The sequence below is a fragment of the Pleurodeles waltl genome, chromosome 1_1 (genome assembly GCF_031143425.1).
Source record: "Pleurodeles waltl isolate 20211129_DDA chromosome 1_1, aPleWal1.hap1.20221129, whole genome shotgun sequence".
In the NCBI taxonomy this organism is placed as follows: Eukaryota; Metazoa; Chordata; class Amphibia; order Caudata; family Salamandridae; genus Pleurodeles; species Pleurodeles waltl.
In genome coordinates, this window is record NC_090436.1 from 5,551,492 (window position 1) to 5,577,252 (window position 25,761).

The following is a 25,761-nucleotide window of genomic DNA, read 5'->3' on the forward strand; positions in this document are numbered from 1 at the left end:
GTTTGAGATTCGCTCGTTTAGAAAAAGGTGCCCAGCATGATTTAAAGGGTTAGCACCTTTTGTACACCTCTGCCTTTTTAAATTTGTGAGTCAATCCGGTCTATCACACTTTGAATTTTTATTCACGAATATTTGCTGTATTAGGGTTGAAATTATGTATTTTTTTTTTCAACCATCTTAAAACTCATGAGTCAGCCCTGAAAAGCAAATTTCTACATCCAAGGGGAGCCAATCTCAAAAGTGACTGCTCACAGGACAGTGGTGAGGAGTATCCCACATATGGAAAATATAAGCCTCTTCTGAGGAGAATAAAAAAAACTCCTTTTCGGCACAGAATTTAGGAGTCTTCGCAGACTAGCAAGCTCGCCAGAGGCCATTTTAAGTGCAGGGTTCAACCACTAATTTATCCATGATTCTCAAATCAGAGCCCACTTGCGTGACAAAGTGCAACACAAAAAAAAAATCACAAGCAAATCCAAACACTAAAATTGGTGTCTGTTGGAAAATGGGTTATTGGTAGGGCAGGTAGGTACCTACACCTAGCAACAAGCCACCAACCTCCACATAGGTACAGTTAGGTCTCAGTAAATTAATCCCAGCTCAACCCTTGGTAGCTTGGCAACGAGCGTCAAGGCTTAACTTAGGAGACAAAGTGTAAAGCATTCAAATATCACAAAACAGTAATTAAATAAAACACAGGAAACAGTTTAAAAATCCAAAACCAATTTATAAAAATAGTTTATATTTTTATCTTTAAAATGACACAAAAACGATTAAAATCGGTTCAGGGGAACCGGAGATATGAATTTTTAAAGAATTATTACTTTTCTAGCGCTTAGAAACAAAAAGCGCCAATCGGGTCATCTGGTTGCACCTCGACCGGGGCAAAGTCAAACTTTCAGGCCGACCGCGATGGAGCCCTGCTCGGCTACAGGTCGCGGGAGGCCTCGGTTAAAAAGTTACCTTCTGACTTAGTCTTTATTTTGAAGTTTTTCTTCACCGGGACGAACCTGCCAGTTGAATCCGACCTCCTGGAGCCCTTGTCCGGATACGCGATGTGGGTTTCCTCGGTGGAGACTTTTACCTTCGGACTTAGTCGTTTTTTCGAGATGAAAATCCTTCGACCGGGGTAAACCTGGATCTTGATCCGACGTCCATGGAGCCCTTCTCGGATACGATGGCTGGGAGGTCCCGGTCAACTTTTTACGTTCGGACTTAGTCTCTTTTTTGGATGTTTTTCTTTACCGGGACGAACCACGAAGTCAGGCCGGGTCGCGGTTGAGGCAAGCCGGCTAGAATTTCCGCGGCGGGTCGGTCCCTCTCTGGAGCTTTTTTCCAAAAATTCTCAAATCTTTTCCAAACTTCTGGGGCTTCACCCAGATGTTCTTTTACGGTTCTTTTGGGGTCCACAGCTCACCCCAAGGGTCCAGAAGTTCTGTGATGGTCCTTGGGGGGTGCGGACTTCAACTCCCAGAATGCACCTGGCGCAAACTCCTTTTTGGCCACTGGACAGTGGTCAGCTGGTCGCTTTCTTCAGGAGTTGGTGCAGGGGACTCTGGTTTAGCAATTTTTCACCTGTAGCAAACAGGGAGTCCCTCCTTGAACCAGTTGAAGCCAGGCAAAGTCCTTCTTGTGGTGAAGCCCAAGTGTGCAGCTGGTGCAGTCCTTCTGAGTGCAGGGTCCAGGTGCAGGCCAGGGGTCCAGCAGGGCAGTCCTTCTTCTTCTTTAGTTCCTTTCTTGTTGAATTCTGGAGGGGATCTGAGGTGTGGGGGCAGGTCTGCCAGTTTTATCCTTGCTCCTGGGTGAAAAGCAGGGGGGCCCTGGTTCTCCAATCAGGGACAGGGTCGTCCCCCTGTGATGACCACTTCCTGGGAAGTGTGGCAAAAATCCATCCCAGAAGGCAACAGTCTCTAAAAAATCCAACATGGATGAATCTGATTTTTGGAGGTTACATCTGGCTGAGCCCACCCACTGGTGTGGCTAAAAATCATAAACACACCCCTCTCCTGCCCTCTCCTAATCTAATCAAGGGGGCACCTAATTGTCTGGGGTTGCAGGATGTGGGGGTGTTGCTGGGTGCTGCAAATGTCCTTCTCTGCCTTTGAAGACCAGTTTGGCAGCCCTCCCCCTTCCTGCCTCACCATCTGCTGAGGGGAGATTCTCTCCCCCAAGCACATTCCTTTGTGTGAAGCCTGGCCACTTCACACCTCATCATGGCAGCCTGGCAGAAGCTGCTGCAGGCCGGCCAATCAGAGCACATCAGCAAAAACAATGCAGAGCTGATATTGGCAACTTTTTAGGTAAAGTCTAAACTTTTTACCTGGACAAGTTATATTAAATCCACCAACTGGAAGTTGTGGGATTTATTACAACAATCAATTTGATACCAAATTCTTGGTATGTAACATTTAAGGAGACTTTAGAATTTAAAATAAAGTCTGCCCATTCTAGCCTATGAAGGCCATTTACTTCAATGAGGGAAAAACGAATTTGGCTGTTTTTACCTCACCAGGGCTTATAAATCTATTTTTATAAAGTCCCTGCTTATAGTTACATGGCACCCAGCCCCAGGGGCACATAGGGCACACCTTAGGGGTGACTTATATGTAAAAATAAGGTAGTTTAAGACTTTGGAAGTACCTTTAATTCCAAAGTCGAATTTGCATATAACTTTAATTTAAAAGCAGCCAGCAAGGCAGGCTTGCTTTTAAAATGACACTGGGCACCTCAGCAATGCACCTAGGTGTGCACCACCTATGCTGTGGTCCCTAAACCTACATGCCCTACCATATACTAGGGACTTATAGGTAGGTTAACTTAGCCAATTATAATTAGCCTAATTTGCATATCCATTTTGCACAGGCCCTGGGACTGGTTAGCAGTACCCAGGGCACCTTTAAAGTCAGGAAAACACCAGCAAAAAGTGGAAAATGGGGGCAAAAAGTTATGGGGCCTCTGCAATCAGCCCTGTTTTCTCACAGTGTCTTTGTTTAGAAGGCAGGAACTAGAAAGCAGGGCTTCACTGCCAGCCATGTCAAGTGCCCAGGACAGGAGTGGGGTCTGTCCACAAGCCGAGCCTTGTTCCCAACCTCCGCTTGGGAAGCCTGAATCATGTACAGAAGGGGTTGTTGGATGGCGTGGCGGTAAGCCAAACCCGCTTCAAACTCGGACTGCTGAGTTATAGTCCGGACTCAAATGCGTAAAATCTCGGAAATTTGCCAATTATGGTTATGAACACAATCTGTGTTTTGCAACCAGCCTATTTGGTGAGACCAAAAAATGCTGATGCTGAAAATAAAACTTAATCAATAAAATAAATGGCAAGATGAGACAGCAGACCAAAAGCCAGGGGCACAGTGGTGGTGAACAATTGGCAGGTCATTTTTTTATCATTAAAAAAAGGTGATGTAAAAAAAGAACATGAGGGCATGAGAACACAAAAATCAATAAAGCAATGCTGTCCCACGAGGCTTCAGATAACGTTGCTTCATGGAGGCTGCTGACTTACACACCATAGACGACGTCCTCCAGACCAGAGATGAATAGAACCTCTTCCTGATGTTGCTGGACGGGTCAGCCGCCTTCGATTCTGACGACCAGCCCAGCTTCTTACACACCCAGCTCGTTCAAAAGGGCTCCTCCAGGTCCCTCAAGGTTTCATACTATTCACTTTCATCTTAAATCTCTACATGCAGCCTCGTGGTACCCTTTTCACTGATAACTGCATCAATCTTTACCAGTTGTTGATAAAACACAACTCTCCTTGAAAGTCTTCTCTGCTTCAGACATCCGACGCATCAAACTCTGCCTGCACATCATCCACTTGTTTGTCTGGCGCCCACCAAAAGCGCAACCCAAGCAAGATACAAGTCCTAATGTTTGCCAAGAATAATAAACAAGAAACAGTAGAAATCGGACTCAGTGACCTGAACCTTGACAGCTCATACCCCCAACTCTCACAGAATGCCAAGTCACTTGGATTCACCCTGTGCACCAAACTTGCCCTCCAGTAACACATTTCCAAAAACCAAAGATGGTCTGTTACCAGCTCTCTTCAGTATAGAGAGTAACATCAAGCTCTGTGGCCTCCCAGACTCCACAATGGCAACTGCACCAGGCCTCATCAAAAACCTGAAGAAATATAGTCCTATCACCCCTGAACTGAGGGCTCCCTCTTTCTTGTCTTGCGGGCAAGCTCATCATCTCTGGTGGTTCCCATCACAGCCACCGCTATGACACCGTCAGACTACAGACTAAGATGTGTTTAAAAAAAAAAAAAAAAAGTCAAGACCGCTTTTTCCATATATGCACCGAGGATCCTTTGTACTTACCCATCAGGACTCCCTCAGTGCCGTTTCAGTTTAGGAAAGAGTTGAAGACACACCTCTTTATCCCCTTCGCTGTCAGGCCTCACTACCACCTTCCACCCCCCCAACACACACAAGAACTAAACTTTAAAAAAAGGGGGGAGAAATGGCGTACAACAATATGACCCCCCAAGGGGAAGGACCCTTGCCGAAGCCCCCCCCCCCCCACCCAAAAAAAAAAAAAACAAGCAACAATCCCTGGTATCTAGTGGGTTTTGACCCTCCCCCCGGGGAGCCAGATCGGCTGAAAAAATGGCTGATGTAGCCCTAGGAGGGGCCGTAACATAGAAAAATATTTTTCCCCCAGACTAGCGACCCTGTGTCGCTGCCCGAACTGAAGGTCTCTTGAGGGCGTATTTTTTTCAAGGTGTTTTCCATTGTAGTGCCGTTTTGAGATTAAGGGTTGGTTGGATTTGGGCTGTGGGCTTCAATGTCATTTTTAATTCTATTAATTTACAAGCAGCAACGAAACGTGACTGAGCAGTGTGGAAGATGTATTTACAGCTCTTAGCAGAAAAGCTAGGGAGATGTGATTCATTGTAAAGGTGGTAGGGCCTGGAGTTTCTGCTGCTGTTGCTCTCCTTCACGTGTAGTCTTACTTTGTTGACTGATCAGGCACCGATTGTTTTAAAAAAGAAAAAAAAAAAAAAAAAAAATGGGTTCCTGTTGCTGTGGTTGAGGCATGGGGGGAGGTGGCAGCAGTGTGCTGTGATGTCAACCATAATGTTTAGAACCCTGTTCCAGTGTTTGGTGAGAAGAACTTGCATTATTTTGTCAGTGATTCTTATGTTGACATTCAGGGTTTACCACCTGTCTTTCTGAGATGCCATAAACTGTTTTCTGAGATTTCATACCTTGTTTTCTGGACTAGACTTATGTTTTAACGACATAATGTATGTCGAAAGTCATACTAAGTGTTGAGAGATCAACACTGTCCACCCAACTCCTAATACTACTGACCCACAACACCACTACATGAAATTTTGCATTTATTGACACCTGCACTGAGTACCTCTGTCTCCTTTTAATGAATATATCTTGTTTGCTGTGGTAGAATGCGCCTTAGCCAGACTGGTAGTAATTTAGGCTTACTGGCGTTTCATGTAATTGTTGTTTTTAGTTTAAGAAGTCACTTTTCGGGGCATTCTGTTAGCATTAGGTCCATTTCGCCCCATAATCTAGTCACTTCTCTAAGCAGTGATGAGGTTTCCCTCTCTTCATATTGCTTCTCTTCATCTTTCAGTTCCTCTTCCAATTTGTTTTTCTCAGGGCCCATGTGTAACGTTTATTTGCTTTCAGTGTAATGATTAATCACAGCCTCAAAGTGTAGGTTTGACTCCCTCTACTGGTTAAATTAATAATATCCCCATATTTGGTCTTGACTTTCAACGTCACAAGTATATCCTCAAGGATAGAGGGGTGCAATCTCCATGGTCTTCTCTCTGTGGTTCCACCCATGTTGAAATGCCCTATTATTGGGGCATGATTTGAGATCGTTATGAGGCCTAGTTGGCTTTTGTCTAATTGTAGCACTGTGTCTGCTCTAAATCATGTCTAGCCTGATTGCCTGTGGCATGCTTCCTCCTGTGTATACATCCTTTGGATATCTTTCTATTTCAGGGGAAAGAACCGGACTGAAATCTCCCACCCACATCACCTCTCCTTTGGCTTTATCCTGAAGAATTTCTGAAACATGGATGTAGTGTTTCCTGCTGTGTGTTTGGGACATAGGAAGCTGTAGTTGTGAGCTCCATAGTGTTACGTTCATTAAGATAACTTAATGCACCTTGTTTGTGCAGCTTCCATTGGCAGGCGCATGTGCAGTGCTACCACAACCCTGCTAATGTTTTTTGCAAACAGCTGTGTGGGGCATTTCTTGTGGGGCTTTAGTCTTGATTCTTTCAGTACCAGGTGGGATTTCCTGGAGGTAGAATAGGTCTAGTTTTTACTTGTTATAGCTCTTTGCTCTGTATTTTTGTGGCCAGTAAATTCAGTCTCCTTCTATTTAGTGCTAGTAGTCTGTCCATTGGGACTCATTCCATATTACCCGATGCCTATCACAGGACTCATGTGATGTCAGTGTTTGGAGGCACTCTTGGTATTGTGTTGATGCGGTGCATGGTAAGTGGGTATTACCCTCAGATCCCTCGCCTCCCTGAGACTTAAGTTTGTTACAAAGCATGATAATACTGTGTTTTGGTTGGAAGAGAAAAAAATAAATGTGGGATGCACCTAAAACGCACTTATGTCTTCAACTATTTCCTCCCATCCCCACTTTTTTCACTCTTTCTCCTAGTACATCTGTGTGTTATGCAAACGAGCACTAGAATTATACAGTTTGTTAGCATGTTCAAGGACATCTATTACTTCTTAATTTGTCTCTCCGGGGTTTGTGTTGTCTTCTCCCATTTTCACTCACTTCTCAGCTGGAGTTCCTTGTGTTGTTGGCCTTCAGTGTGTTGGGTCCATCTTGGCAATCTTAGGTATTCTTCGTCCTTTTCAGTTGTTTTGATCGTGCACCATTTGTTGTTGATTGTGAAGAGCAATGTGAACGAATATGCCCACCTGTAGTTTGTGTTTCTAAGTTCCATGTTGATTTTTTGACAGTTTTTGCCTGGTTCATGTAGCGTGTTGGATGTCTGGAAAGAAGTTTTGTGCATTTCGCAGAGTTGATTGTTTGTTTTTGTCTGTTTGTGGCCCAGGGTACCACCTGCATTTCAGATGTCCTGGGTTTCACTTGAATATCTCTCAGTTGAGCCCCAGGCTCCAGTTATACTTTGTGTGCTCTGACAATCTGTCCCTGGGGGACTAACATTGCCCAGGATGTGTTTAAAGAGGCATTCACAGAAGCATGTCACCATGGATTCTTCATGCATTGTGAATGTTTATATTATCTCTGCATCACCTGTTTTCTAGATCTTTGCATTGCGGCTTCATATCTCAGCTCCTTTGGTAAGTGCCTATAAGCTTGCTTTATTGTCTTCACTTGTGGTCTAGAGTGCAGCTGTTGTATCTTTGTAGGTGCTGGCCCTCTCTCAATGGCTTGTATGCTTTTGTATATCGATCCTATTCTACGCTGTAGGCGCTTGTAGAGCTCAGAGCTACCCGAAGGTGTCCCAGCGCTGGTCAGTGTGGAGCGAGCAGATCCATATGAACTATGGTGGCAGCCGTCGAAGAGCCAGGTTTTTAGCAGTTTACGAAAAGGAAGTTCCTCCGTAGTAGACCGTAGGGTGAAAGGTAAAGCATTCCAAAGTTTGGAAGCATTGAACTTGAACGATCGACCGCCACTTCTGTCATTTATAAGAGTAAGTATCCTTGCCAGGCAAGCGTCAGTCAATGTAAGATTTCTTACAGGAGTATAGGGAGCAGTCAGTTGTCGGGAGATCACAGGACCTTTTTCATGTAAAGCTCTGTGGGCTATACAGAGGGCCTTAATTTAATCCTCTGAACCACCAGTAGCCAGTGCAGAGAAGTTAAAGCTTGCCAGGCAGACTCACGCCTGGGAATGTTGTAAAGAATTCTAGGTGCAGAGTTCTGCACTACCTGTAATTTCCTAAATACTGTGTTTGGAGCTCCAAGGTACAAAGAATTGCCATAGCTGAGGCAAGAAAGAGTAAGTGCCTAGACCACAATTGTTTTAGATGAAGGAGGAAGAAAGTGCAGAATTTTCCTGAGCATCCTGATGATGCCATAACAGGTGGCTGTGAGCTTAATGACTTGGCTGGTCATGGTCAGAGAGTTGTCCAACCAGACACCCAGGCTTTTGTAGCTGTCTTTGGGATAGAGAGGGTACCCAGGCACCTCGACTCGACCAACCGAGACTCCTGTAAGGATTAGTTGAATTGCAGAGAGTCATGAGCTCGCTTTTGTCACCGTTTATTTTTTTTAAAAATGAGTCATTCATCTAAATGGCTACTTTCTCTAGACATGGGCCAAGAGTCGAGGAGCTCGTATGTTGATTATGAGAGAAGGCAAAAACCAGTTGGGTACCATCCGCATATATTATTATGAATATCCCAAGAGGGAGGTCAGTATCTGCCAATGGGCACATGTACAAATTGAGCAGCGTGGCACTTAGAGGATCCTTGCGGTATTCTGCAGAAGGATATCTGAGATACAGTTCGCCTGGAATACCTGAAATGTGCTACCTTTAAGGAAAGATTGGACGCAGGCAAGGGATTGCTGCGTGGTGGATTCTGTCAATAAGGATGTAATGATTGACAATATCAAAAGCTGCACCGAGATCAACGAGGATGATAGCAGCTGAACCTCCTTGATCCAGTAGCTTTTTAATCTCTCCAACAACTGCGAGGAGCGCGTTCTCTTTGCTGTGCTTTGGTTTAAATCCAGTCTTGGTATGGCAAAGAATGTTATTGTTCTCTAGGAAATCTGAAAGTTCCTTATTCGCATGTCTTTCAGGCACTTTACTCATCCATGGGAGCAGTAAGATCGGCCTATAATTTCCCGTGCCAATGTGGCTAAGATTGTTTTTTTTTTTTTTTTTTTTAAGTAAGTGTAATGAAATGCCTCCTTGGCATGGTTACCCCCTGACTTTTTGCCTTTGCTGATGCTATGTTTTGAATTGAAAGTGTGCTGAGGCCTGCTAACCAGGCCCCAGCACCAGTGTTCTTTCCCTAACCTGTACTTTTGATTCCACAATTGGCACACCCAGGCATCCAGATAAGTCCCTTGTAACTGGTACCCCTGGTACCAAGGGCCCTGATGCCAGGGAAGGTCTCTAAGGGCTGCAGCATGTCTTATGCCACCCTAGAGACCCCTCACTCAGCACAGACACACTGCTTACCAGCTTGTGTGTGCTAGTGAGAACAAAATGAGTAAGTCGACATGGCACTCCCCTCAGGGTGCCATGCCAGCCTCTCACTGCCTATGCAGTATAGGTAAGACACCCCTCTAGCAGGCCTTACAGCCCTAAGGCAGGGTGCACTATACCATAGGTGAGGGCACCAGTGCATGAGCACTGTGCCCCTACAGTGTCTAAGACAAACCTTAGACATTGTAAGTGCAGGGTAGCCATAAGAGTATATGGTCTGGGAGTCTGTCAAACACGAACTCCACAGCACCATAATGGCTACACTGAAAACTGGGAAGTTTGGTATCAAACTTCTCAGCACAATAAATGCACACTGATGCCAGTGTACATTTTATTGTAAAATACACCCCAGAGGGCCCCTTAGAGGTGCCCCCTGAAACCTAACCGACTATCTGTGTAGGCTGTGTGGTTCCAGCAGCCTGCCACACTAGAGACATGTGGCTGGCCCCATGGGGAGAGTGCCTTTGTCACTCTGAGGCCAGTAACAAAGCCTGCACTGGGTGGAGATGCTAACACCTCCCCCAGGCAGGAGCTGTAACACCTGGCGGTGAGCCTCAAAGGCTCACCCCATTGTCACAGCACCGCAGGACACTCCAGCTAGTGGAGTTGCCCGCCCCCTCCTGCCACGGCCCCCACTTTTGGCGGCAAGGCTGGAGGAAACAAAGAAAACAACAAGGAGGAGTCACTGGCCAGTCAGGACAGCCCCTAAGGTGTCCTGAACTGAAGTGACTCTAACTTTTAGAAATCCTCCATCTTGCAGATGGAGGATTCCCCCAATAGGATTAGGGATGTGACCCCCTCCCCTTGGGAGGAGGCACAAAGAGGGTGTACCCACCCTCCGGGCTAGTAGCCATTGGCTACTAACCCCCCAGACCTAAACACGCCCTTAAATTTAGTATTTAAGGGCTCCCCTGAACCTAAGAATTTAGATTCCTGCAACTAACAAGAAGAAGGACTGCTGAGCTGAAAAACCCCTGCAGAGGAAGAACAGAAGACACCAACTGCCTTGGCCCCAGACTTACCGGCCTGTCTCCTGCCTTCCAAAGAAACCTGCTCCAGCGACGCTTTCCAAGGGACCAGCGACCTCTGAATCCTCTGAGGACTACCCTGCTTCAAGAAAGACAAACTCCCGAGGACAGCGGCACTGCTCCAAAAGAACTGCAACTTTGTTACAAGGAGCAGATTTAAAGACCCCTGCAACTCCCCGCAAGAAGCGTGAGACTTGCAACACTGCACCCGGCGACCCCGACTCGACTGGTGGAGAAACAACGCTTCAGGGAGGACCCTCCGGCGTCTCTACGACTGTGATTAACCAAAGTTGTCCGCCCTGAGCCCCCACAGCGATGCCTGCAGAGGGAATCGCCAGGCTCCCCCTGACCGCGACTGTCTGAACTCCATTTCCCGACGGCTGGAAAAGACCCTGCACCCGCAGCCCCCAGCACCTGAAGGATCGGAACTTCTGTGCAGGAGTGACCCCCAGGAGGCCCTCTCCCTTGCCCAGGTGGTGGCTACCCCGAGGAGCCCCCCCCCCTTGCCTGCCTGCAACGCTGAAGAGATCCCTTGATCTCTCATTGAAAACCATTGTAAACCCGACGCGTGTTTGCACACTGCACCCGGCTGCCCCCGCGCTGCTGAGGGTGAACTTTCTGTGCTGACTTGTGTCCCCCCCCGGTGCCCTACAAAACCCCCCTGGTCTGCCCTCCGAAGACGCGGGTACTTACCTGCTGGCAGACTAGAACCGGGGCACCCCCTTCTCTCCATTGAAGCCTATGTGTTTTGGGCACCTCTTTGACCTTTGCACCTGACCGGCCCTGAGCTGCTGGTGTGATAACTTTGGGGTTGCTCTGAACCCCCAACGGTGGGCTACCTTGGACCAAAAACTGAAACCTGTAAGTGACTTACTTACCTGTTAAAACTAACAATACTTAACCTCCCCCAGGAACTGTGAAAATTGCACTGTGTCCACTTTTAAAACAGCTTATTGTGTTTTATGTAAAAAGTATACATGCTAATGAAATGATTCAAAGTTCCTAAAGTACTTACCTGCAATACCTTTCAAATGAGATATTACATGTAAAATTTGAACCTGGGGTTCTTAAAATAAACTAAGAAAAGATATTTTTCTATAACAAAACCTATTGGCTGGATTTGTCTCTGAGTGTGTGTTCCTCATTTATTGCCTGTGTGTATGTACAACAAATGCTTAACACTACTCCTTTGATAAGCCTACTGCTCGACCACACTACCACAAAATAGAGCATTAGTATTATCTCTTTTTGCCACTATCCTACCTCTAAGGGGAACCCTTGGACTCTGTGCATGCTATTCCTTACTTTGAAATAGCACATACAGAGCCAACTTCCTACATTGGTGGATCAGCGGTGGGGTACAAGACTTTGCATTTGCTGGACTACTCAGCCAATACCTGATCACACGACAAATTCCAAAAATTGTCATTAGAAATTGATTTTTGCAATTTGAAATTTTTCTAAATTCTTTAAAGTCCTGCTAGGGCCTTGTGTTAGTCCCAGTTAGCATTTCTTTTAGAGTTTAAAAGTTTGAATTAGATTCTAGAATTAGTTTTAGTTTCTTAAAAAGTATTCCAACTTTTAGAAGCATAATGTCTAGCACAGATGTGAATGTGGTGGAACTCGACACCACACCTTACCTCCATCTCCAGATGAGAGAGCTAAGGTCACTCTGTAAAATAAAGAAAATAGCAATGGGCTCCAGACCTTCCAAACTACAGCTCCAGGAGCTGTTGGCAGAGTTTGAAAGAGCCAACCCCTCTGAGGATGGCAACACAGAGGATGAGTATAGTGACTTGGAGGGTGATTCCCCCCTACCAGTCCTATCTAGGGAGGACAGGGCCTCTCAAGCCCTGACTCCAAAAGTAATAGTCAGAGATGCTGGTTCCCTCACAGGAGGGACCAACCTCTCTGTAATCACTGAAGATAACTCCAGTGAAGAGGACATCCAGTTAGCCAGGATAACCAAAAGATTGGCTTTGGAAAGACAGATCCTAGCCATAGAAAGGGAAAGACAAGAGATGGGCCTAGGACCCATCAATGGTGGCAGCAACATAAATCGGGTCAGAGATTCTCCTGACATGTTGAAAATCCCCAAAGGGATTGTAACAAAATATGAAGATGGTGATGATATCACCAAATGGTTCACAGCTTTTGAGAGGGCTTGTGTAACCAGAAAAGTGAACAAATCTCACTGGGGTGCTCTCCTTTGGGAAATGTTCACAGGAAAGTGTAGGGATAGACTCCTCACACTCTCTGGAAAAGATGCAGAATCTTATGACCTCATGAAGGGTACCCTGATTGAGGGCTTTGGATTCTCCACTGAGGAGTATAGGATTAGATTCAGGGGGGCTCAAAAATCCTCGAGCCAGACCTGGGTTGACTTTGTAGACTACTCAGTAAAAACACTAGATGGTTGGATTCAAGGCAGTGGTGTAAGTGATTATGATGGGCTGTACAATTTATTTGTGAAAGAACACCTGTTAAGTAATTGTTTCAATGACAAACTGCATCAGCATCTGGTAGACCTAGGACCAATTTCTCCCCAAGAATTGGGAAAGAAGGCGGACCATTGGGTCAAGACTAGGGTGTCCAAAACTTCCACAGGGGGTGACCAAAAGAAAGGGGTCACAAAACCTCCCCAGGGGAAAGGTGGTGAGACAGCCAAAAACAAAAATAGTAAAGAGTCTTCTACAGGCCCCCAAAAACCTGCACAGGAGGGTGGGCCCAGAGCCTCTTCACAAAACAATTCTGGGTACAAGGGTAAAAACTTTGATCCCAAAAAGGCCTGGTGTCGTAGCTGTAGTCAGTCTGGACACCAAACTGGAGACAAGGCCTGTCCCAAGAAAGATACCACTTCTAACTCCCATCCAGCTAAAACTGGAATGGCCAGTCTCCAAGTGGGATCAACAGTGTGCCCAGAGCAAATCAGGTGTCACACTGAAGCTACATTAGTCTCTGAGGGTGGGGTGGATTTAGCCACACTGGCTGCCTGGCCCCCTAACATGCAAAAATACAGGCAGCAGCTCTTAATTAATGGGACAAGTGTAGAGGGCCTGAGGGATACAGGTGCCAGTGTCACTATGGTGACAGAGAAACTGGTTTCCCCTGGCCAATACCTGACTGGACAAACCTATCCAGTCACCAATGCTGACAATCAAACTAAAGTACATCCCATGGCAATGGTAACTTTAGAGTGGGGAGGGGTCAATGGCCTGAAACAGGTGGTGGTCTCCTCAAATATCCCAGTAGACTGTTTGCTTGGAAACGACCTGGAGTCCTCAGCATGGGCTGAGGTAGAACTGAAAACCCATGCAGCCATGCTGGGTATCCCTGAACTGGTGTGTGTCAAGACAAGGGCACAGTGCAAGGCACAGGGTGAAAAAGTAGAGCTGGAGTCTGGAAGAATGGCCCAGCCTACCAAGAGAAAAGGAAAGTCAGCTGGGAAACCAGCTGCAACACAACAAGAAAAAGAGAACCTCTCTTCTCAGGAAGAAATTCTGCCCTCTGAGGGAACTGAGCCTATGGAGCTGGGACCTTATCAGGTTGAGCTCTTAGGCCCAGGGGGACCCTCAAGGGAAGAGTTGTGTAAGGGACAAGAAACCTGTCCCTCTCTTGAAGGCCTTAGGCAGCAAGCTGCTGAAGAGTCCAAAGGCAAGAAAAATGGAACACATAGGGTCTATTGGGAAGATGGACTCCTGTACACTGAGGCAAGAGATCCCAAACCTGGTGCCACTAGGAGAGTGGTAGTGCCTCAGGGTTTCAGAGAGTTTATCCTGACCTTAGCCCATGATATTACCCTTGCTGGGCATTTGGGACAAACCAAGACGTGGGAGAGGTTAGTCAACCACTTCTACTGGCCCAATATGTCCCAGAAGGTTAAGGAGTTTTGCCTCTCCTGCCCCACCTGTCAAGCCAGTTGTAAGACAGGTGGACACCCAAAGGCCCCCCTCATTCCACTTCCAGTGGTGGGGGTCCCCTTTGAAAGAGTGGGTGTGGACATAGTTGGTCCACTAGAACCTCCCACAGCCTAAGGAAATATGTACATCCTGGTAGTAGTGGATCATGCTACTAGGTATCCTGAAGCTATTCCCCTTAGGTCAACTACTGCCCCTGCAGTAGCCAAGGTCCTCATTGGTATCTTTACCAGAGTGGGCTTCCCTAAGGAGGTGGTGTCTGACAGAGGTACCAACTTCATGTCCGCATACCTAAAACACATGTGGAATGAGTGTGGAGTGACTTATAAATTCACTACACCATACCTTCCACAAACTAATGGCCTTGTTGAGAGATTCAACAAGACATTAAAGGGCATGATCATGGGGCTCCCAGAAAAACTCAAAAGGAGATGGGATGTCCTCTTGCCATGTCTGCTTTTCGCTTACAGAGAGGTGCCTCAGAAGGGAGTAGGGTTCTCACCCTTTGAACTTCTGTTTGGTCACCCTGTAAGGGGACCACTTGCTCTTGTTAAAGAAGGCTGGGAGAGACCTCTTCATGAGCCTAAACAAGACATAGTGGACTATGTACTTGGCCTTCGCTCAAGGATGGCAGAGTACATGGAAAAGGCAAGTAAAAACCTTGAGGCCAGCCAACAACTCCAGAAGTTGTGGTATGACCAAATGGCTGCACTGGTTGAATTTCAACCATGGCAGAAAGTCTGGGTTCTGGAGCCTGTGGCTCCCAGGGCACTTCAGGACAAATGGAGTGGCCCTTACCCAGTACTAGAGAGGAAGAGTCAGTTCACCTACTTGGTAGACCTGGGCACTAGCAGGAGCCCCAAGAGGGTGATCCATGTGAACCGCCTTAAGCTCTTCCATGACAGGGCTGATGTAAATCTGTTGATGGTAACAGATGAGGACCAGGAAGCTGAGAGTGAGCCTCTCCCTGATCTCCTCTCATCAGACCCTAAAGATGGCTCAGTAGATGGAGTGATCTATTCAGACACCCTCTCTAGCCAACAGCAATCTGACTGTAGGAAGGTCCTGCAGCAGTTTGCTGAACTCTTTTCCCTAACCCCTGGTCAGACACACCTGTGTACCCATGATGTGGACACAGGAGACAGCATGCCTGTCAAAAACAAAATATTTAGACATTCTGATCAAGTTAAGGAAAGCATCAAGGTGGAAGTCCACAAGATGCTGGAATTGGGAGTAATAGAGCACTCTGACAGCCCCTGGGCTAGCCCAGTGGTCTTAGTCCCCAAACCTCACACCAAAGATGGAAAGAGAGAGATGAGGTTTTGTGTGGACTACAGAGGTCTCAACTCTGTCACCAAGACAGATGCCCAACCCATTCCTAGAGCTGATGAGCTAATAGACAAATTAGGGGCTGCCAAATTCTTAAGTACCTTTGACTTAACAGCAGGGTACTGGCAAATCAAAATGGCCCCTGGAGCAAAAGAAGACAGCATTCTCCACACCTGATGGGCATTATCAGTTCACTGTTATGCCCTTTGGTTTAAAGAATGCCCCTGCCACCTTCCAAAGGTTGGTGAATCAAGTCCTTGCTGGGTTGGAACCCTTTAGTGCAGCTTATCTTGATGATATTGCTGTCTTCAGCTCCACCTGGCAGGATCACCTGGTCCACCTGAAGAAGGTTTTGAAGGCTCTGCAATCTGCAGGCCTCTCTATCAAGGCATCCAAATGCCAGATAGGGCAGGTGTGAGAAGGTAGCCTCTTTCTAGCCTTGTTACCCCCACTTTTGGCCTGTTTGTGAGTGTATGTCAGGGTGTTTGTCACTGTTTTCACTGTCTCACTGGGATCCTGATAGCCAGTGCTCATAGTGAAAACACTATGTTTTCAGTATGTTTGTTATGTGTCACTGGGATCCTGCTGGTCAGGACCCCAGTGCTCATAGGTTTGTGGCCTATATGTATGTGTCACTGGGACCCTGTCACACAGGGCCCCAGTGCTCATAGGTGTGCATGTATATGTTCCCTGTGTGGTGCCTAACTGTCTCACTGAGGCTCTGCTAACCAGAACCTCAGTGGTTATGCTCTCTCATTACTTTCAAATTGTCATTAACAGGCTAGTGACCATTTTTACCAATTTACATTGGCTTACTGGAACACCCTTATAATTCCCTAGTATATGGTACTGAGGTACCCAGGGTATTGGGGTTCCAGGAGATCCCTATAGGCTGAAGCATTTCTTTTGCCACCCATAGGGAGCTCTGACCATTCTTACACAGGCCTGCCACTGCAGCCTGAGTGAAATACCGTCCACGTTATTTCACAGCCATTTTACACTGCACTTAAGTAACTTATAAGTCACCTATATGTCTAACCTTTACCTTGTAAAGGTTAGGTGCAAAGTTACTTAGTGTGAGGGCACCCTGGCACTAGCCAAGGTGCCCCCACATTGTTCAGAGCCAATTCCCTGAACTTTGTGAGTGCGGGGACACCATTACACGCGTGCACTACATATAGGTCACTACCTATATGTAGCTTCACAATGGTAACTCCGAATATGGCCATGTAACATGTCTATGATCATGGAATTGCCCCCTCTATGCCATCCTGGCATAGTTGGCATGATCCCAGTGGTCTGTAGCACAGACCCTGGTACTGCCAAACTGCCCTTCCTGGGGTTTCACTGCAGCTGCTGCCAACCCCTCAGACAGGCATCTGCCCTCCTGGGGTCCAGCCAGGCCTGGCCCAGGATGGCAGAACAAAGAACTTCCTCTGAGAGGGTGTGACACCCTCTCCCTTTGGAAAATGGTGTGAAGGCAGGGGAGGAGTAGCCTCCCCCAGCCTCTGGAAATGCTTTCTTGGGCACAGATGTGCCCAATTCTGCATAAGCCAGTCTACACCGGTTCAGGGACCCCTTAGCCCCTGCTCTGGCGCGAAACTGGACAAAGGAAAGGGGAGTGACCACTCCCCTGACCTGCACCTCCCCTGGGAGGTGTCCAGAGCTCCTCCAGTGTGCTCCAGACCTCTGCCATCTTGAAAACAGAGGTGCTGCTGGCACACTGGACTGCTCTGAGTGGCCAGTGCCACCAGGTGACGTCAGAGACTCCTGCTGATAGGCTCCTTCAGGTGTTAGTAGCCTATCCTCCCTCCTAGGTAGCCAAACCCTCTTTTCTGGCTATTTAGGGTCTCTGTCTCTGGGGAAACTTTAGATAACGAATGCAAGAGCTCATCCGAGTTCCTCTGCATCTCCCTCTTCACCTTCTGATAAGGAATCGACTGCTGACCGCGCTGGAAGCCTGCAAACCTGCAACATAGTAGCAAAGACGACTACTGCAACTCTGTAACGCTGATCCTGCCGCCTTCTCGACTGTTTTCCTGCTTGTGCATGCTGTGGGGGTAGCCTGCCTCCTCTCTGCACCAGAAGCTCCGAAGAAATCTCCCGTGGGTCGACGGAATCTTCCCCCTGCAACCGCAGGCACCAAAAAGCTGCATTACCGGTCCCTTGGGTCTCCTCTCAGCGCGACGAGCGAGGTCCCTCGAATCCAGCGACTCTGTCCAAGTGACCCCCACAGTCCAGTGACTCTTCAGTCCAAGTTTGGTGGAGGTAAGTCCTTGCCTCACCTCGCTGGGCTGCATTGCTGGGAACCGCGACTTTGCAGCTACTCCGGCCCCTGTGCACTTCCGGCGAAAATCCTTTGTGCACAGCCAAGCCAGGGTCCACGGCACTCTAACCTGCATTGCACGACTTTCTAAGTTGGTCTCCGGCGACGTGGGACTCCTTTGTGCAACTTCGGCGAGCACCGTTTCACGCATCCTCGTAGTGCCTGTTTCTGGCACTTCTCCGGGTGCTACCTGCTTCAGTGAGGGCTCTTTGTCTTGCTCGACGTCCCCTCTCTCTTCAGGTCCAATTTGCGACCTCCTGGTCCCCAGCAGCGTCCAAAAACGCCAAACGCACGATTTGCAGCTAGCAAGGCTTGTTGGCGTTCTTCCGGCGGGAAAACACTTCTGCACGACTCTCCACGGCGAGAGGGATCCGTCCACCAAAGGGGAAGTCTCTAGCCCTTTTCGTTCCTGCAGAAACCTCAGCTTCTTCTGTCCAGTCGAAGCTTCTTTGCACCCGCAGCTGGCATTTCCTGGGCATCTGCCCATCTCCGACTTGCTTGTGACTTTTGGACTTGGTCCCCTTGTTCCACAGGTACCCTAGATTGGAAATCCACAGTTGTTGCATTGCTGGTTTGTGTCTTTCCTGCATTATTCCTCTAACACGACTACTTTGTCCTTAGGGGAACTTTAGTGCACTTTGCACTCACTTTTCAGGGTCTTGGGGAGGGTTATTTTTCTAACTCTCACTATTTTCTAATAGTCCCAGCGACCCTCTACAAGGTCACATAGGTTTGGGGTCCATTCGTGGTTCGCATTCCACTTTTGGAGTATATGGTTTGTGTTGCCCCTCTCCCTATGTTTCCCCATTGCATCCTATTGTAACTATACATTGTTTGCACTGTTTTCTAAGACTATACTGCATATTTTTGCTATTGTGTATATATATCTTGTGTATATTTCCTATCCTCTCACTGAGGGTACACTCTAAGATACTTTGGCATATTGTCATAAAAATAAAGTACCTTTATTTTTAGTATAACTGTGTATTGTGTTTTCTTATGATATTGTGCATATGACACTAAGTGGTACTGTAGTAGCTTCACACGTCTCCTAGTTCAGCCTAAGCTGCTCTGCTAAGCTACCATTATCTATCAGCCTAAGCTGCTAGACACCCTATACACTAATAAGGGATAACTGGGCCTGGTGCAAGGTGCAAGTACCCCTTGGTACTCACTACAAGCCAGTCCAGCCTCCTACAGCAGGGAACTGTGGTTTACTTGGGACACCTTGTAGGTGGAGGCCAAGTTCAGCCACTCCAACCCAAGATCCAGACTATTCTGGACTGGGTAGCTCCAAAAACCCAGACTCAAGTCAGGGCATTCCTTGGCTTGACTGGGTACTATAGGAGGTTTGTGAAGGGATATGGATCCATTGTGACAGCCCTCATAGAACTCACCTCCAAGAAAATGCCCAAGAAAGTAAACTGGACTGTAGAATGCCAACAGGCCTTTGACACCCTGAAACAAGCTATGTGCACAGCACCAGTTCTAAAAGCTCCAGATTACTCCAAGAAATTCATTGTGCAAACAGATGCCTCTGAACATGGGATAGGGGCAGTTTTGTCCCAAACAAATGATGATGGCCTTGACCAGCCTGTTGCTTTCATTAGCAGGAGGTTACTCCCCAGGGAACAGCGTTGGAGTGCCATTGAGAGGGAGGCCTTTGCTGTGGTTTGGTCCCTGAAGAAGTTGAGACCATACCTCTTTGGTACTCACTTCCTAGTTCAAACTGACCACAGACCTCTCAGATGGCTGATGCAAATGAAAGGTGAAAATCCAAAACTGTTGAGGTGGTCCATCTCCCTACAGGGAATGGACTTTATAGTGGAACACAGACCTGGGACTGCCCATGCCAATGCAGATGGCCTTTCCAGGTTCTTCCACTTAGAAAATGAAGACTCTCTTGGGAAAGGTTAGTCTCATCCTCTTTCGTCTGGGGGGGGGGGGTTGTGTAAGGAAATGCCTCCTTGGCATGGTTACCCCCTGACTTTTTGCCTTTGCTGATGCTATGTTTTGAATTGAAAGTGTGCTGAGGCCTGCTAACCAGGCCCCAGCACCAGTGTTCTTTCCCTAACCTGTACTTTTGATTCCACAATTGGCACACCCTGGCATCCAGATAAGTCCCTTGTAACTGGTACCCCTGGTACCAAGGGCCCTGATGCCAGGGAAGGTCTCTAAGGGCTGCAGCATGTCTTATGCCACCCTAGAGACCCCTCACTCAGCACAGACACACTGCTTACCAGCTTGTGTGTGCTAGTGAGAACAAAATGAGTAAGTCGACATGGCACTCCCCTCAGGGTGCCATGCCAGCCTCTCACTGCCTATGCAGTATAGGTAAGACACCCCTCTAGCAGGCCTTACAGCCCTAAGGCAGGGTGCACTATACCATAGGTGAGGGCACCAGTGCATGAGCACTGTGCCCCTACAGTGTCTAAGACAAACCTTAGACATTGTAAGTGCAGGGTAGCCATAAGAGTATATGGTCTGGGAGTCTGTCAAACACGAACTCCACAGCACCATAATGGCTACACTGAAAACTGGGAAGCTTGGTATCAAACTTCTCAGCACAATAAATGCACACTGATGCCAGTGTACATTTTATTGTAAAATACACCCCAGAGGGCCCCTTAGAGGTGCCCCCTGAAACCTAACCGACTATCTGTGTAGGCTGACTGGTTCCAGCAGCCTGCCACACTAGAGACATGTTGCTGGCCCCATGGGGAGAGTGCCTTTGTCACTCTGAGGCCAGTAACAAAGCCTGCACTGGGTGGAGATGCTAACACCTCCCCCAGGCAGGAGCTGTAACACCTGGCGGTGAGCCTCAAAGTCTCACCCCTTTGTCACAGCACCGCAGGACACTCCAGCTAGTGGAGTTGCCCGCCCCCTCCGGCCACGGCCCCCACTTTTGGCGGCAAGGCTGGAGGAAACAAAGAAAACAACAAGGAGGAGTCACTGGCCAGTCGGGACAGCCCCTAAGGTGTCCTGAACTGAAGTGACTCTAACTTTTAGAAATCCTCCATCTTGCAGATGGAGGATTCCCCCAATAGGATTATGGATGTGACCCCCTCCCCTTGGGAGGAGGCACAAAGAGGGTGTACCCACCCTCAGGGCTAGTAGCCATTGGCTACTAACCCCCCAGACCTAAACACGCCCTTAAATTTAGTATTTAAGGGCTCCCCTGAACCTAAGAATTTAGATTCCTGCAACTAACAAGGACTGCTGAGCTGAAAAACCCCTGCAGAGGAAGAACAGAAGACACCAACTGCCTTGGTCCCAGACTTACCGGCCTGTCTCCTGCCTTCCAAAGAAACCTGCTCCAGCGACGCTTTCCAAGGGACCAGCGACCTCTGAATCCTCTGAGGACTACCCTGCTTCGAAAAAGACAAACTCCTGAGGACAGCGGCACTGCTCCAAAAGAACTGCAACTTTGTTACAAGGAGCAGATTTAAAGTCCCCTGCAACTCCCCGTAAGAAGCGTGAGACTTGCAACACTGCACCCGGTGACCCCGACTCGACTGGTGGAGAAACAACGCTTCAGGGAGGACCCTCCGGCGACTCTACGACTGTGAGTAACCAAAGTTGTCCCCCCTGAGCCCCCACAGCGACGCCTGCAGAGGGAATCCCCAGGCTCCCCCTGACCGCGACTGTCTGAACTCCATTTCCCGACAGCTGGAAAAGACCCTGCACCCGCAGCCCCCAGCACCTGAAGGATCGGAACTTCTGTGCAGGAGTGACCCCCAGGAGGCCCTCTCCCTTGCCCAGGTGGTGGCTACCCCGAGGAGCCCCCCACTTGCCTGCCTGCAACGCTGAAGAGATCCCTTGATCTCTCATTGAAAACCATTGTAAACCTGACTTGTGTTTGCACACTGCACCCGGCCGCCCCCACGCTGCTGAGGGTGTACTTTCTGTGCTGACTTGTGTCCCCCCCGGTGCCCTACAAAACCCCCCTGGTCTGCCCTCCGAAGACGCGGGTACTTACCTGCTGGCAGACTAGAACCGGGGCACCCCCTTCTCTCCATTGAAGCCTGTGTTTTGGGCACCTCTTTGACCTTTGCACCTGACCGGCCCTGAGCTGCTGGTGTGATAACTTTGGGGTTGCTCTGAACCCCCAACGGTGGGCTACCTTGGACCAAAAACTGAAACCTGTAAGTGACTTACTTACCTGTTAAAACTAACAATACTTTACCTCCCCCAGGAACTGTGAAAATTGCACTGTGTCCACTTTTAAAACAGCTTATTGTGTTTTATGTAAAAAGTATACATGCTAATGAAATGATTCAAAGTTCCTAAAGTACTTACCTGCAATACCTTTCAAATGAGATATTACACGTAAAATTTGAACCTGTGGTTCTTAAAATAAACTAAGAAAAGATATTTTTCTATAACAAAACCTATTGGCTGGATTTGTCTCTGAGTGTGTGTTCCTCATTTATTGCCTGTGTGTATGTACAACAAATGCTTAACACTACTCCTTTGATAAGCCTACTGCTCGACCACACTACCACAAAATAGAGCATTAGTATTATCTCTTTTTGCCACTATCTTACCTTTAAGGGGAACCCTTGGACTCTGTGCATGCTATTCCTTACTTTGAAATAGCACATACAGAGCCAACTTCCTACAGTAAGACTTTCACTATGGCGTGTTTCCAAATTGATACAATTCCTTGGTATCTCTGCAAGCTTAGTTTGCATACCCAACCTGATGGTTTGTAACTGCTCCAAACTGAGCAAATCTAGAGTGTAGTCACTGGTGTTGCAGAGTGTTCCTTACTAGAGCTGCTCTCCACCTAAATTTGGGAACTTCCCAGAGTTCTCCCTTGTTTTTTGTAAAATTTATGCGTCACTCTCACCCTGAAAGGGCCTTGTTTTGATATATTTTTTTTGCCACATTTTCTATCCATTTTCAATTTTTTTTTTTTTCTTTTTTAAGTTAGTTGTTTGTCAGCTCTTCAGGTTATAGTAGGGATTTCTTTCCCTGTGAGGTGCATTAACACAAGGTTTTACTCTGCCTGTTATAAATACACCTGCCTGCTAGAAAGCACCCATGCTGTCACAAAATGTAATGAGTATTTTTTTTAAGCATATATTGCAAGGATATATTAGCATGTTTTTCCTTTTCTTTTTTTGACATATACTTCCAGTGAACAAATGAAGCATCACACCAGTTTGCCAAGGCCAGAACGTTTGTTTTTTCCAGCTCTTGCTTTTGTGTATTTTAACTTACAAGGTGCTTTGTTTTAATTCTAAGGGGAAGGGGCTGAGTAGTCTGGTTGCTGGGGCAGTTCTAGGGTTGTGATAAATGGGTGGATTTGGTGGTAGTTGGCAGAGGGGCTTCTGCAGGGCTGGCCCAGAGTATTTAATGTCTCTTGTGTTCTCCATTGTGTGATATTTGGCAGCAGGACACAAGCGTCCTGAGGCCAAGGAGTGAGATCCTCAATAGCCAGTGGTTTATAATTGCAGAGTGGAACTTGTGTGATGCTGCATCTTTATTCGGTGTAGGTTTAGTACAGATTGATTTCCTCAGTTGTGCAGTGTTTTTTTTGTAGTTGCACCAATTCCGTAGCCCTGTCTGTACAGCAAATTGTAAAACACTGGAGTATTTTTTTAATGATTAAAAAAAATCCTGCTACTCTTAATTGTAGACATAGCAGCCTATCTAAGGCTACATTTACTGAATATCATTTTTCTCTTTACAGTTATCAATTAAACTTTAAAAGTTCCTGATAGAAAACCTATGTTGCTCTGGTGTAAGGGGGATATCACTAGGTAAATTGAACGAGGTGGCAGAAGCACTGCTGACCTTAAATGTGACCCTGATTTCTAAAGCACCCAGGAGCGTGGTCTTCGGGGCTGCCCATTTGCATAGGTAGAAGTGGTGTTTAGTGATGGGTCTTGTACTCTACTGATGGATGTTTCTTTTTCCTGTGAGACTTGATTCTGTATTTAATGAACAGCTGTATGGTCTGTACAATCTGTAAACTGACCCACACTCTTCATTTCTTTCACAGGTGAAAACACAGGACCGGCCAGCGATGATGGAGATTGTGGGGGCTACTACAACCTGGATTTGGAGGTTGACGAAGATGAGTACGAGCAGACACCGGAGCCGGCCAGCAGTCAGCTGGGAGAGCCAGGTGAGCACTCGCACCCTGTCAGCCTGCTTGAGGGACTGTTGATGGGTGTGTGCCTCCTGGTAACTGCGTAGGACTTTGGGTTGATTGTCACAGTGATGTTAACGAAGGATACGGGTATGTGGTAGCTACGTGCAGTGTATGCAAAGGGCTACTATTCATGGCTCAGCTGTCCCATTATCCTGTTTTATATAAAAAGGCACAAGCAGGGAATCCTATTTTTCTTATTTCTATTTTTATTTTTCCTAGTTTTCTTTCTTTTAGTTCTTATTCTTTTTTTAAACCACATTTTGGGTTTTGAAATGCACGGGTGATTACATTATATATGACATAAGTATCTTGTTGAAGCGTCAAAAGGATAAGAAAGCATAAAAGAACTAGAAGTTTTCGTGGATTATATAATTGATCGACCTCAAGAAAGCAACAGCTTGCATCAACAGATCGAGTAGCAGCCAGTGGCCCATGGTCGTATCGGGTCTTCTCTTGGCCAGTTCCATCATTCTCACCGGGGAAGGATAAATCACACAATCCAGAATGGGAAAGGGTTGCAGAGATGATTGCGGGATTGCTTCCTAGCATCTGGTATCTTAACATGAGTAGCAATCCTTCATAAATTATGAACTCCGTCATGTATGACCACTCGGGGATTTGTTTTTACAGGGCATAGATGGTCTAAACCATTCCCTTCCACGTGTTGATCTGAGGAGTTGGCAGTTTCCACATTTGGGCTAGGCATAGCCTTGCAGCAAGCAGTAGGTGGAAATTTAGTTTTCCCATTGGATTGGTAAAATGGGGATAGTGGAATTCTCTCCTTGGTAGTGGATTCTCTCCTTGGTGTTCTGATTATTCTAAATTATTTTCAAACATTTTAGTTTCTGATGGATACAACTACCTGTGGATTCCTCACCTTATGAATTCTCCCAATGCGCCACCGTGTCAATAAGAGGTCCTCGCCAGCGTGTTGACGTCAGTTCCCTTTTTTCCGAGCCGTCGACGCTAACGGTTTTCTCCTAGCTCTAGCTACTGTTTTGAAGGTGTCCTTTTTGTCCCTGGTTACAATGTCTCCTCCTAGAAAGTCCGGGTTTAAACCTTGTCAGGAGTGCAGGGGTCGCATGTCGGTTACGGACCCTCACGATGAATGCCTTTAATGCCTAAGTTCGGTGCATGACGTGGAGGAGTGTTTGTCCTGCCAAAGCATGAATCCGAAGGCGCTAAAGGAGAGAGAAGCCAAACTCTTTCTGGCTAAGGCGAAGAAAGGGCACAGAAGTCATCAGAGATAGTCTTAACATACCTCTTCGAAGAAGCATGAGAAGCAGCTCCGACAGAACTTTCGGTATCGTTCGGCTAGAGGTCGTTCACGATCCAGGTCTCCATCTAGATGGCGTTGTGCGACATGGGAGGTTAGTCCTACGGTGACTCCACAGCCTCAAAGCCCTCAGGCTTCTCCGGCACCATCCGTCTTTGAGGTGGTTGCACCCCAAGAGAGTCCTCGCTCTTCGTCTGGGGCGCAGGATTCTGATGCCCAGCCGGCGCAAGTGCCGCAGGAAGGTCAGCGGTATCCTGCCTTCCCTGCTCCGGGAGTGGATCCTGCAGCATTTTTGAATGCCATGTTGAACATGTTCAATCCTATGGCCCTTGCTGGTGCACCGGCGAGACCCACGGGTCCCTTGGCATTCTCATTGGGCTCTCCGCCCCTTATAAGTCGGTGCCGTTCATGGCATTTTATCTGGCTGAGCATGCCGGTTCGGCGCCGATATCTTTGCCTCAGAGGCCTACAGCGCCAATGTCTTCTCCTCTGAGGCCTACGGCTCCGATGACGGCGCCTTATAG

The 25,761-nt window shown here is 47.3% G+C and overlaps 1 protein-coding gene across 2 annotated transcripts in view; it reads left to right on the forward strand.

Annotated features, from left to right (window-relative positions):
- Positions 1-25,761, forward strand: part of LOC138249767 (uncharacterized) — a 142,824-nt gene that overhangs the window by 16,060 nt on the left and 101,003 nt on the right. For both annotated transcript variants that reach the window (XM_069203878.1, XM_069203965.1), the window contains exon 3: positions 23,809-23,934. In XM_069203878.1, coding sequence (XP_069059979.1) covers positions 23,809-23,934 — 126 coding nt within the window. The remainder of the gene's footprint in view (positions 1-23,808; positions 23,935-25,761) is intronic.